The 15,195-nt window shown below is 31.1% G+C and overlaps 1 protein-coding gene across 2 annotated transcripts in view; it reads right to left on the reverse strand.

Moving 5' to 3' along the window:
- The window catches only part of IMMP1L (IMP1 inner mitochondrial membrane peptidase-like (S. cerevisiae)), an 88,266-nt gene that overhangs the window by 57,809 nt on the left and 15,262 nt on the right, over positions 1–15,195 (reverse strand). The window contains exons 2-3 of one of the 2 annotated variants that reach the window (XM_008574742.1): positions 13,082–13,192; positions 1,722–1,977 (exon numbers count right to left, since the gene is read on the reverse strand). In XM_008574742.1, the coding sequence (XP_008572964.1) occupies positions 1,722–1,797 (76 nt within the window). In that variant the 5' untranslated portion in view covers positions 1,798–1,977; positions 13,082–13,192. The remainder of the gene's footprint in view (positions 1–1,721; positions 1,978–13,081; positions 13,193–15,195) is intronic. The other variant, XM_008574743.1, reaches the window with a different exon arrangement.

Here is a 15,195-nt window from a genome sequence, read left to right on the forward strand (position 1 = left end):
ACTGTCATTGAGAAGACCTTATATGTTTATGGTAAATTTACTTAAGATGAGTTCACATGTAACATCTCATAGAAGATAACCAACTCAAATCAAATCAGAATGATGCCTAGGATGGAGGAAGAAAAAACAGTAATTCAACAATCATTCAGTAAATAGCTAAATAAAAAGTAGAAAAGTAAATACTGACCAAACTTAGTAAGTTTTCAAATTTTGTTTTGAAAGAAAGCTATTTAAAGAAATAATTATATAATATTATTTACCACCATAGAAAATTATCCTGAGATAATAAGCTACATGGTAAAATAATTTGAATTTAAAATACAAATAATCATATTATGCAGATAAGAAAAAGATTTCAGCCCATTTATTTCATCATGATAGAACTGTAAATAAACAATAATTCGAATAGTAAAAATACAAATAGAAGGCTAAAGAAGTCCTTCATAAATTAACAATACAGTTCAGTAGAAATATTAAGTTTTCTCATTTATTCATTTAAAATGTGGCAAAAATGAAGAAACACATTTTGGAATACAATGGCGGTTAAATCAAACCCATTAAGAATAACAAGTTTTGCTAGGAAGATTTGATGAAAGAACTCTATATAAATTTATTACATTTTCTTTGCTAATTATTCTAATAAATATCTTATGTGGGATACAATAAAAGGTACTACACATAAGCCAAGGCTATGAGTCCATTAATACACCATGTATAAAATGGATAATTATATTTTAATTATTCTTATAATTTCAATAAAATATTTTAGTCACGTATATTTAGTTAAAATTTTAAACTTTAAAAACATTTAGACTGAGGTTTTATAATCTATTTTTAAAAATATAAAGCTACTAAATCAAAAAACATAAGATACAAATCAAGTTCTATGAATAAATATTTTAAAATTAAGTACTCTAGGATCATAACACTGACAACACTAATTATCTTTTCTAGTCTTGGCAGTTATGTTGCATACTGTTTGGGTGACTGATGGGATAATTTCACTTCATTTTCTCAGTTTATTCTGGATCGTGTAAGAGAAGAATATTAAAATAATTAACACCTCTAAACAAAGTACTTGATAAAGTTTTTAGTTGAAATAAAATGCTAAAAAATTCAATCCACTAATGCACTGATTCTAGAGCAAATAACTCCCCATGTGCTAAAGGAAAACTTGACTAAGAATCACTGATTTTTAAAAATAAGTCATCCAGTACTAGTATTAACTACTGTAGGACTTTTACACCTTAAGAACACATACTTTCCCATCAGCAGTTTGAGCTAGCATTATGTTAGTTATTAAAAATGTTGTCTACATATTTTTATATTAAATGTTTTATTTATTCACCAAAAACATCTCATCAGCAGCAATCAAAGCAATCATAAACAGGTAAAATGTATGACAAAATGAATTATTTCAATTCCCTATACCTATAGACATTTTGATTAATTTGATAATGGCCTTATGTCCAAAAGAATACAAAATTATTTAAATTAATACTTAATCTCAAATATGAATCTTTACCAGTAGCAAATACTTTATGTCCCTCAACTGGAAAAAGTACAAAAGGCATCACTGATTTTTCTACTTAGCAGTTTAATAAATTTTGAATCATACATAGTTCACAGTTTGTATGTCTTACATAATTTCTAAGTCATGTAGCTTTTAAAAATTGTTACATATTATAGATAATAAAAAGCATATTCTTTGCTTTAATCACCTGATTTTTTGTTGTTGTTTATAAAATTAATCATAGTTAGCAGGGCAGAAATTGCTTTGAGCTTCATAAATGACATCCAAGAGATGGGAAAGGATTAGTTCTCAGTTGCTGCCAGTTATAGCGCCAGGTGGCTTTTTCTGCAGTGAAGGTGTTACCGGTAATCCCATTACACTGGTACTAAATCTTGCAGACATCAAAATTATCACCAAGGTTCCTTTTCATCCCATCCCTTCCAAATGACTGGAAGTCGCTTCACCTGAAAGAAGTCAAATCCACATGCAGCTGCTGTTTTAGCAGGCAGCAAACTCCCTGAGAATGCCAGTCGTGATTCAATTTTACTGTGCTGGTGGCCCCCTATTCCCTGTCCAATAATACATCTGTTAAAAAATCCTACAGCTACAAATCAAGTTTAATCCTACCAGGGACCTCATGTTGGTCTTGTCTTCCAAAAAGGCAGCAGGTTCTGCTGTCTATCTCTCCTAGCATCTGGGGAATACCCTTTAAATCCCAGCCCTACTTAGAAGAATAAGCTAAGGATCACAAAACATGACCTCAAAAACCCTGATATGACTATATTCTGACCCAGAGGCATTCATTCTAGGTGAAGATTAGAACTTTGCATAATAAGATTACACAGCAAGTGAATGATATCAAGGGACTATCCATATGCAGCCGCCTGGTTTTGTATAGACAGCCTGTGCTCTACAATATGCAGTGCAGACGAAAAAGAGCTTCGTCCTTCTAGCTGAAATAAAATAGATTCACATAAATTAGCTGGCCATTTCCAGATTCCTAAATCCCCTATTACATCTTTTATTGACAGCTCCTGTGAGGATAGCACAAATGTTATTCCTTTTTATTCTGTGCTTCTATAACAATCATGCTCTGTAATTGAAATGTACATAGATTATGTCTAGAAATTAACATCTTGTTTGCTGTAATCTTGGATTACAATGGACTGTGTACATAATAAAATTAGGAAATCAATGAATGGATTTATCATCTCCAAGAAACTAGAGGTATTGTTTAAAGAACAGTTTAACATTTTGTGCCAGTACTTTAACTGCAGAAGTCACAGGGGTAGTCAATAATAATTTAAATGAGTCAAAGAATACAACAGGCATCAGCTAATATCTACATAAAAATCAGATTATATAAAAATTAGGTCATATCCCTCAAAATTTTAAAAATGTGAAAAATTCAGACATCTCATGAATATATGGTTTTCTCTAAACCATACTTGAGTGAAAAAGTAACCCAAGAAGGTCTGTACTTTTTATAAAGTAAGTACATCTGCAGTATTTTATACACATCATCTTGATAACTTTATGACTATACTTTAAAATATTTGAGTCAATTCAAATCGATTGTAATTCAAGATTTTATAATTCTTAAATATGTTTTTAAAATACTAATCAGTGAAGTAATCTCTCCTCACATTTGATTATGTACAGAGCATTTTAAATGTATAGAATCCTACAAATATTTAGAAAACGATGTTTTTAATCAGCTTTATTTTTTTTCCCCAAGAAGTTTACAGCAATACCAGCTCTAGGCAAACTTATATAAAAAGAGAGATTCATAAACATTCTCACCAACACCAGTACAGAAAAATTCTAAGAATGTGAAGAGAAGTTCTTAGCTTTATCTTAAAAAAAAAAAAAAGCTATCAAGACTTGCCATGGGATTCTTGTAAAACTAAGCTCCTCAGTGTACTTGAAATGGCTTTCTTGATAAGTTTGATTTGTCTACAATTTTTGAAGAATATTCCACATCCATTACATTAGCCATTACCTCCTCATCATCACAATATCTTCAAGAATATGTACACAATATCTGATAGGTATGCAGGAGTACGGTGACATCATTCTGAGTTTATGTACTAGACAGATATATACCAAAGGTATCAGTGGCAGAGCTATAAAAACACACCGCAATTTCAATCACATAGCACATGAATATTCTTTGATTACCTGAGTAGGACATTACTGGAAAAATAGAAGGAATGCAAAAAATACATATTTTTGTTATGATATTTTGTGATGCCTGTGTAATACTTTAGAGCCACACTGTCTAAAAAGGCAACCACTAGCTCCATGTGGCTATTGAGGACCTGAAATGCAATAGTCCAAATTGAGATGCACTGTAAGTATAAAATACATACTGGACTTTGAAGACAAAACAAAAAAAAGGAAAAGCAAAACATTTTATTAATAATTTTTATATTGATTACATGTTTTTTGTTTGTTTGTTTTGTTTTGTTTTGTTTTGTCCTTTTTGAGACTGGCTGCACCACGCTCAGCCAGTGAGCGCTGTGAGCGCACCGGTCATCCCTATATAGGATCCAAACCCGCAGCGGGAGCACTACTGCGCTCCCAGCGCCGCACTCTCCCGAGTGCGCCACGGGCTCGGCCCTGATTACTTGTTGAAAAGGTAATATTTTGAATATAGTTGGTTAAATAAAATGCATAAGTGATTCACATTTTATTTCTATTGAACATCACTGCTTTAACAGATCATACAGTTCTCAGTAATAATAGTTCCTAAGCTAAATGAAATTGTACAACTAATAAAAATATTCAAGTAGAGGGTTGTTACATAAGAACAAACACTCCAGTGTCAAATCTGATAGGTAACCTTAGTAAACAAAGTATAAAATCCTGTCATTTTAGCCTCTATTTCATAATTCTAGCTTAAGGGCAGTGGTAGGAGAAAAGGGGAACTGCCAAATTGCTGACCATCATATACCAAAGAAGAATGATGTGTTCTAGTTACAAAATATAGTAAATACAGGTTTTTTTAAAAAACTGCCTCTCAGACAACTTTATAAAAGACTAGTGAGGTCTGTGTGTTGCCCCCTCAGTGAGCTCAATAGACAGCAACTTCAAACATGTCTGGATCTAGAAAGGGCCATGATTTTTTTCTATGGTGGTACACAGTTTATTATAGTCAAATTTTTAAAATATAGTACATTTAAGTAATAACTATAGATTTGATGCATTTAGCATATTTCAAAATGTTAGCAAAATTAAATAGATCAATTTTATAAATTATTAGTAAGCTGCTTTTCTATTAGTCTTTCATCATATCCATCTATGGAGTTTTTAAAAATCTTTTAATAAAAAGGATTTTATAGAAAAAGGAAAACTGAAAATAGTTAAAACATGAAACATATACCTAATTCAATTCAAGAAATGTGATGACTAACTTAGATGACCACAGACAACTGATATTATACAATTAAAACACAAAGTCTATCTTTACCACACATTGGAATATGATTTCAATACAAACAAAAGCATTTAGGGTATTAACACATTTAAAAGTTGCTTTTTCATAATCACTCCTTTATATTATTTATCTAAAATACTAACACTAAAGATGAAATATGGGTATCAGTAAATAAATGATAAAATTTAAATCAATTCTTTATAACCTGACCATGCCCCTTTTTTCTAGCCTTTAAAAATTATATAATTTTATTCCTTTTCTGGTTACAAGAATCAGACATTCACACACATACACACAAACACAATACACACAAGCAAAACAAAATATTAACAATAACAAAAAAAACTTTCTAACCATAAAGAGATGAGTGCAATGATATTCAGTTCAAAGTTAATCTCCAGACATCCAAATTCATGAATAAAAATTCATCAGTTTTAAATACACTGAGCCTATTAAGCAAGAACAAAAGCATATGCACAAAAGAGCTTTTAATATATTTCAAAGCCCACAAGAGCCATGGTCTCATTAAAATTATAAATTACACAAACATGGAATGAAGATTCAAACTGCAGTGCAGCTAAGCAGATTACAGAAAACCCCACGTTCCATATGATAACACACCATGGCCCTCCCAGATGGGGGCTTGGAACAAAAAGGCCATCACCACAGCTAGGGAAAACCTCCTTGTGATCTCTGGTTTCTGTTCAGCAGATGACAGCCAAATAATATGTTGATTATTCTGTTTGTGCTGCTAAGCTTGTAAGATGGAATAAAAGCGATATGATCTATTGTGAACCCAATGCTAATGTGTTGCTCCACTCATAAATAATATACTGAATTTATTTTGAAACTCTTTTATCTGAATTTCAGTTTTTAAATGCATGAATTAAAATAAAAGCCAGGATAAAATACTTAATTTGATGCTTTAAACTAAAAAATGTAATTGACAAGTGAAAAATATCTAAATGCTTAGTGAAGAATCAAGTACAATCACCTCTGTTTAATTACAGCACTGTGATCAGAGACAAAATACATTTCAAAATAGGCAATCACTCTCATTATTAAATATAAATATAAAATTAAGTAATAAAATAATCATGAAGTTAATGATATACATTACTGACAAGACAAAAACTAAAATCTCAGGGAATAGCGAGTTCTCTACAAATATACCTCAAAAAGTTAATGGAAAGATTCGTATTATCTTTTGATGCTATTTTTCCATGAACTTTTTGAAGTACCCTCATTAAATAATAGCACATAATCAGAACACATAGGGAAAATATTTCTGAACAATAAGAAGTATAATTGAAGGCCTCATAAATGTTTACAACTTGCACAAAAATGAATAATCAAAAGAAACCCTACATAAATAATTTAAAAGATGCTTATAAAAAATAATTTTCAAATGTAATAGCTAGCATTTTCTATTGCTTTGGTGACAAAAGTTAAAGCCTAATCTTCCCCTCAATTATTAAAATGTATATGTAATATCCTAAGTTTTAACAGAGTGAATAATGAAGTAACTGAGACTGTCTCTAAATACTTTACAAAATTTTATATTTCACAGATAAATGTATTTTTGAATATTGTATTGTTAAAAATATTAAAAATCATAACACTTATTTTCCTACCCCAGAAACTCCTCCCTGAATAATCTAGTAGACTCTCCTTTTAAACAAATAAAACAAAACAGGACATTAAAGCTGCACATAAGATAAGCACAGATAAACACACCATTTTCGTAAGGGAGTATTTTGTAAAAAGTACATAATTACGGTCATTAACCTAAGTCCACCTCCTTTTTCTCTGTCTCCAGATACAGATTCTTCAGTCCAAAAAGCACAGCATAATTGCATAATGTGAAAATACAGTCTAAAATTATAGCTCTAAAAGGTAAAACTAAAACACTTTTAGAGGAAAACTTAGAACATAAAACAACCTTGGAGTGGACAAATATTTCTTAAACAAGATGTAAAAACAACTAAACTAGACTACTTTAAAGTCATAAACTTATATTTATCAAAAAAACTACTAAGAGAGTGAAAAGACAAACCTCAGAATGGGAGAAATAGTTGCAATACTATTCAAAATGCAATTTAGGACTCATATTTTGAATATATAAAAAACTCCTACAAATCAGAGAAAAAGACAATAACCCAACAGAAAAGTAGGTGAAAGAGTTGAGCAGGCACTTCACAAGAGATAACCAAATAGCCAATATACATATGAAAAGGTGCTCAACTTCATTAATAATCAGGAAACTATAAATTCAAACCTTAACAATTTATTACTTTATACCCACCAGAATTTGAAAAATGGAAAAGCCAGGGGAAAAAATCAAGTGTTGGAGAACACGTGGAACAATCAGAACTTTCCCATACTATATATATATAAACTGCTACAACCATTATAGAAACCGTTTAGCAATATTGATTAAAGCTGCACATATACATACTTATGATCCAGTATATTTGCTCCTAAACATGTCACCAAAAGAAACATGTACATATATTATTCAAGGGATATGTACTAGAATGTTCATAGTAGCATTATATGGAAACCACCCAAATGTCCACTAAAGAATGGATAAATAATAATTGCAATATAGTCACATAATGGAATGCTGCAATGAAAATAAACTACAGTTACATGCAACCATATGGATGACTCTCAAGACATAACATTGAACAAAGGAAATCAGACAGAAAAAGTTATACTGTATAATTCTATATAAAAAATATAAAAACAAGGAAAACAATCTGTGCTATTGAAAGTGAGGATAGTGGTTTTCCTTGTTGGGGGAGGAGAAATAATGACTAGAAGAGAGCATGAAGGTGTTTTCTGGAGTCCTGATAATGTTCTTTTTCTTTATCTGGTTGCTGGTTAAATGGGTGTATTGGGTTCATGAAAAATTCATTAAGCTATCCACTTAAGTGCACTTTTCTGTATATAGCTTTCTTTTAAAAAAAGGCAGTTTCACATACAAATATACAAAGGACAAAATCCTTGTCATAAGAAATTTGGGAACAAATGACAAGTATATAATCTAAAGGAGAAAACTGACGGTTCTTATAATATATATCTGAATAACAAAATTTCCAACTCTATAGGTGAGATAAGTTCCAGGACTCTTATTAATGGAGGAGCAACAGCTATTCACCCATTATTCCCCCCTACAACCCCCAAGTCATATTTTCAAAGATATCTGAACCCCTATTCGCCCCAATCGTATTTTCAGAGATATCTGATCTTTGTGTTATGAGTAACTGCTTCTGCTACTATGACAGAACTTTTAAAAGTCTCAGTACTGAAAATTTGCCCTCACACAGGAAACTAAAGTAGAACATAAGGCAGTATATAGAATATATATGTTTGCCGTTTTCCCCCTTGGCCTCAGATTTCATAAGCTTTCGTTTGTTAATCATAAAAGCTCATTACCTAATTTAATAGGTATCCCTTGAACGTGTTCATTTTAGTTTTTTCATTGAAGTAAAGAAAATATAATTTACTCTTTAATATCAACATCATACAAATTAAATGAAACTTCATGATAATCTGATAATAAGCTATACAGCTTATATCTCCCACTTATTTTCCCTCATTACTGTAATGAAATCAACACATAATTTATAATACTTTTTTCTCATATTGAAAAGATACGTTAAGAAATAAGCTAAAAAAGATCATGCAAAGATTATAGAGTTCATTTCTCATTTGTACTCATATAACAAACCTTTATTCACTGTTACCTGCCAGGTTCTGGGGATAAAGGAATAAAAATGGCCAAGTATACAGTAAACATAGCACGTTTACCCCTTTCTTTCACTTCATTTGATTTATAAATAAAACTATTTTTAACTAGTAACACATTAACATATTCAAAAATTAAAACTAATCTGAAAGACATACAGTAAAAAAGTCCCATCTACCCCATTTTCCTCTCCATCTCAAGAAAGGACTTAGATTTTGTATACTCTTCTAGATTCTATTTTGAACTCTACTTTTTTCAAACAACAATGTATGTGGGAAAACTTTACAAATCCGTATATAAAGAACATCCTCTTTTTTTTTTTTTTTTAATATAGCTGCAGAGTATTTCATTCAACAGATATGCTGAACTGTTCATTTAACCAGTACCTTATGGATAGACATTAGGGGTGTTTCCAATCCTTTGCTACTACAAACAAAACTACATTAAAACACCTGTACATGTTATTTTATAAGTACACAAGTATATCCGTAATAAATTCCCAAAATTGGTACTGTGACAAGAGATAAATGCATTGGTCTTTTTCTAGAATTGCCTATTTGCCTTCCACGGGGTTGTGTCATTTTGCACTTCTGCCACATATGAATCTCAGATGTATCCTATTTCCCTCCTTGAGTCTCTAAAATACTTTGTTCATCAGGCAGTTTTCAAAGATGTTCTCACGTGAAGCTCTTTATTTTTTCCCAAATGCATCTGTAAAGTTTGTTAACTTAGTAAGTTTAAAAGTAAATAAATTTTCAAATTAAAAAAACCCTTGACACAGTAAATTATCATATCAATGCCTAATGTGCTGATAGCAACCCAATTATTTTTCTTCCCAATATCTCTTATGATGTAAAAACACATATACTCCCTATTCAAGTTTTTTAAATTAATATTCAGTAATTTATAATCGGATAAGCAGTCAAATGCATTTCACTTTTAAATAAATGTTTTCCTGAAACACTTAAATGTTTTCATAAAACGAAATCAGTGTTACTTCTATATTTTACTTTAAAAGTTATAATTTAAAAAGTGGTTGCCATTTGCAATAGGCAATGTCACCTAATACATTATTTTTATTACAATTTCTATCCTATCAAATATTTAATAATTAGAAAACAAACATTTAAGTCCATTGGACTTGCTGTTAGAAGGAATCCTTAAGTAAATCCAGTTTCAATATGACTATAACTGTTTCATAAGAAAACATGTAACTGATAATTTTTATTCCCCAAATAAGGATATACTGTAAATATGAATCTGTGTTGCATTTCAGTCATTCAGAAATCAGTTGTGAGATCACCTCAATACCGTGAAACAAAGTGTCTAGACTAGTTGGTGACCCCAAAGTAAGTTTTAAAAAGCTGCCACACATTCCATGCCCTTAGTCAGTAGATGATGCAGAACCATATAGGCTCTAACCTAAGTAATATATAATGAAAGGCAAATGCTTTGATTTTAAATGTCAGTAGAGTATACTGACAAAAAAGGCAAAAATTAACTAAGAAAAGTAAAACAAAACAAAAAAACACATCACAAGTACATCCAGGACATAACAGGTTATCAGTCTAAGACAATTTAGGAGAAAACAGTCCAACACAATATAATGGTTTCTTAGGAAATCACTCTCTTTTAGCCCTGTAAAATGACTGATGTTCACAATGAAAGCTCTGAGCCATAAACAAAAAAACTTGAAATTTATTGTGTTTAAGAAAACAGAGATGTAAATTTTATATTTTAGAAAAATATTTATACAAAACAAATTTGGCACATAAAATGATAAGATTTGGTTATACAGAAGAGATGAGGAATATAACATTTGTTAGTAATAACCCAACACATGAAGTCCTCAAAAATTTCCCACTTAAAATTAGAATATACTATGGCTGCCTTTTGGAAGATGATCTGTGATAAGGTGCAATAATATTTCAGGGGCTTGAAACACACAACTCCCTGTGCTAAGCCATAAGCAAGTTCTTGGTTAATAGCCAAAAGAAAATCTGCTAATTTCTGAAAGCTATTCAGGCAAATTTCTACTTTAATGACTAGACACATTCAAGAAAATGTCCTGATTTCATTTTGTTTACTTTAAGTTTGTGATGGCCAGTAAACAGGTTAGTCTGGTTTTCTTGCTCCAACTTGCTAAATGATGGTGTTCAAGTGACTCAATCTCTTCTAGATTCACCATCAGTAAAGTGTTCTGTTTACTAACATGTCATAGAAAATATGACATGTTAGTAAACAGAGTGTGCTAAAAAAGTAAAGCAAAGGCCCTAAATGTATATTAGGTCCTATATGTATATCTATATTGTAACTATATATGTATACTATATTTAAACTATCTCAAATTATATGTCACTTTGCTATATATTTAAGGCCTACAGTAGAAGACATTTCACTTCAGAATCTTTTCCAGCATTTAATATTTGTTATTGTCAGGATATAACAAATTTCTCATATGGTCACTGAAATTCAATTAAAGTATCACTATAATCAATTATCTTGTGATATTAAGTTAAATATTTTCTAACCTGAAAATAAATCACTTGTCATCATTTAACAGATTAAAAAAAACAACACATGATATATAATCAGGATATCTGTAAAGAACATTTGATGACAATGATGTTTATTATAGCCAAACTTCAGACACAGCCCAAATATCCACGAACAGTAGAATGGATAAATTCTGGCATATTCAATCCAAAGGAATAATGCATAATAATGAAAATGAATGAAATAAAACTACATGCAACTATCTGGATGACTCTTCAAAACATAATGTTGAGTAAAGGAAGATTCTATAAACATAAAAAAGATGCAAAAAGTAAACATATTGCTAAGGCATACATATGAAAGTGATAAAATTACATAGAAAATTATAAATAATTACCACAAAAGGCAGGATATTGCTTACCTTTAAAGAAAAGGGAGACTATATGAAGGGCTTTTGGGATACCAGTAATGCTCTATGGTTACATGGATGTTTGCTACACAATTATTATGTAATTATTCATATTATTGTACATATATGCTTCTACATCATGTTATATTTTAATAGAAAAGTTTAAAATCATGTATTTTCTGAAATAATATTAATATATCTTTACAGAGAAAGAAGAAAGGATTCTTCTTGCTAAGAATTTTCTTGGTCTACATTTCTAATTTTTATTGCAATATTTTATTAATAAAGAAATGTTACTATGCCTAATTCTCCACAATCCTAATAAAAGAGTGATTTCACAGACTTTCCCAATGGCTACAAAAAATATATACATATCAGGCCTTTAAAACTCCTTAAGATCAGATATTCTGCTAGATCTTTGTTCAGCCGCTCAATGTTGTTTCGGTCACTTTTGCTTCTTTTCAAGAAAATGTTTATTCGCTTTTTTAAAAAATCCAAATTATATCCAGGTAATAACTTTTTTAACATTAATTTGTACATATTTGTCAGGTACAGCGTGTTTTTTTTAATATATGCATATACTGCACAATGATTCACTTAGGGTGGACAGCATAGTTTTGTACCTATAAGACCCCACATAATAATTTAATGCAGACTGCACTGCAAAAAATAGATTATTTTAGCTCAAAGATAGGAAGGAACACTTTTATTTCTCACACATTTTTAAAATCAATTTTGGGAGCACATGTGTATGTATATGAGTACAATGGTCAGTTCGTGATAGGTCCGACCCAGTGTCATTCTGTGTAAGTATGGTTCACTGTGTGTACTAGAAAACATGATAGCTTGATTATAGGGTAGATATACAAAAAAGTTATTTAAAGTCCACTGAATAAAATGTAACATAGGATGATTCGTTCAAAATAGATTGGACATTGTTTAATTTTAATTATACAGGAGCACTTTTAAATATTTCCTTTGGAAAAGCAAAAGTACAGGTAATTGAAATTATTACAAAAGACATCATGATAATAGTAAACTGACTTACATTACAAAAAAGCAAACACAATACAGAAAATCCTAAAAGGTCTACCACCTACATCCTTCAATATATGTTTGCTATGACTTTTAGATGCCACTAAACAGGAGGCAGACAATGAAATTTACAAGCAAGACTATCAGCATTCTCATCAGGCTCCAGATATCAACATGATGGCAATGGTATAGCATCATTATATCTATTATGATAACAAGAGTTACTTTTGTTGTATGCTGCTGGTTTTTTATGAATGCAGCCAATGGTTCCTCTCCTTAGAGGGTCTATCTAGCTAACCAGTTATTCGCCCATCTATTAAGTGCCAACCTTAGAAAATTACACTGTGTCCAGCAGGGAGCAGCATTACAACAGTCATAAGACTTAACTTGAACCTGAAACTGACAGAAGAAAAAGGAGGGAAAAAGCCCACTTACCATAGATTTGTTCTACAACACATACAAGTTTAGGGTAGTTTCAGGGCTTCCAGAAAAAAAATCTAAAGCATGTCTCAAAGTAGATGTGGGTGATCCATGGTTTCAGGACTCCTACAGCAAAAAATCAAAATTATATTAGATGAAGGCTTCTCTTACCCATGTTGCGTTGAATTAGTATATAATATGACTAAATATCTCTCAGTTAAGGTGCATCTTTCTCTTAGTGAGTCAATGGGACTTTGAGTTCAGATATTTGATGACACTTTGGACAAAACAAATTTTTAAAAAAAAGAACATTAAAGTCCTTTATGCATCAGAGAATTTAAGTAGAAGAAATTAATTGGAAGACATAACAGATTATATGGTATCAATCAACCTAGAAAGAATTGTGATCATTGCCATACACTATATACACTGATGTATCAAACTCTTTTAGACCTAGACAATTTGCAAGCAATAGAGAAAATATAAACATTCACTTCTACAGGTCAGCATGAATATCTGAATTTAATTTTAAGAATGAAAAGGCAGTGGAGAAGTAGTTTATAATACTGATGTGTAAAACCGGTTAATCAGGTATTTACTGAATATGAGAAATGCACATGATATTACCAAAAATCCTCATAACCTGTTATGAGACAAAGGCAAAACCCTGTATTGTGTTTGATACTGACCTGAAGGTCAAAACCTGTCTCATATTCAACTACAATAATTCTACATCACTTCTTATGATTGAGGAGAAAAAAAATGTTCAATCTCCACTTTTGTGACTTCAGTGTCTACACCAAAAACCAAATTTCTGCCTTCAAAGGAAGATAACATATGAATATTCACCTTTAAACACAATTATATCTTATATAATTACAATATCACATATCAATATTTTATTAATATATAAATAATATATTTATTTGAAATTTAATGTATAATACATAAAATGGCTCCTACTTTTTTCTTCTGGCAAAATGACACAACCAGATTGACTTGAGTAAATGACATCAAGACTATGATGACTGTCCAGTAATTACCATTAATTTGACTGAGTGGAAAGAAACTCTGATACATTAATCTTCTACCATTTAACAGCAAGCTATTCATTGATCATCTTTTGCTCTTAAGAGTCTTTCTCTTATCCTATCTTTTGCCTTTGCTTTGTATATTTCACTTTTTCTAATACTTCCTCATTCCTGCCAATCTGTCTTCCCTGTTTTGTAATGCATTTCTATATCAACCCATATTTCTGTTTTATTCCGTCTCCTCCCTTTATAACCCACTTTTTTACCCATCTTAGGAACTTTAAAAGTGGTTTTCTCTCTGAAACAACAGTCTGCTTAAATATATTCTTTTATTTATTTACAGGCACTATGCTTGATATTAACAATCTCACCTGATCGGAAGACTCAACTAAACATGATTAAATTATATTTCTGCTATTCATAAAAACATTTTTTCCTCTGAGTTATTTAAACATTTGAAGTACTCACAAATATTTGCTATGTTATGGTTCAAATGCCCCCGCCCCCCCCATGCTCATGTTGGAGATTAATCCCCAATATGATATTTGAAAGGTGGAGCCTTTAAGAAGTGATTTGATCATGATGGCTATGCACACATTCATGGACTAATGGGTTAATGTATGAATAGGTTTGCATGGAAGTGGCACTAGCATCTTTATAAGGAGAGAAAGAAGTACCTTAGCACACTCTTGCTCAGCCTCATTATATGATACTCTGCATTGCCAAAGGACTCTATAGAGAGTTCCTAATAAGAAGGCAGCCCTCACCTTCACAGCCTCCAAAACTGTAAGAAATAAATTCTGTTTCTTTATAATTTATCCAGTTTCAGGTATTCCATTATAAGCAACAGAAAACACACACAACATTTTAGAGTCAATCTTGAAACACCCAAAAATCTCAAGGAAATCTAATCTCACACACTCATTCCAATCAATTAGACCATCCTATTCTAATAAAGAGGTGATTTAGGATCTTACCACATGGTTGTGAAAAGGTACTCAGTAAAAAACTTCTTAAAGTCAACAGGACTTAGTTATATGTGTGTGCATCCACATAAGCAATATCCCCATTAAAAAGCAAAGGCAAACTAAATAGCCC

The sequence above is a fragment of the Galeopterus variegatus genome, unplaced genomic scaffold, assembly GCF_000696425.1.
Source record: "Galeopterus variegatus unplaced genomic scaffold, G_variegatus-3.0.2 Scaffold1095, whole genome shotgun sequence".
NCBI classification, from domain to species: domain Eukaryota; kingdom Metazoa; phylum Chordata; class Mammalia; order Dermoptera; family Cynocephalidae; genus Galeopterus; species Galeopterus variegatus.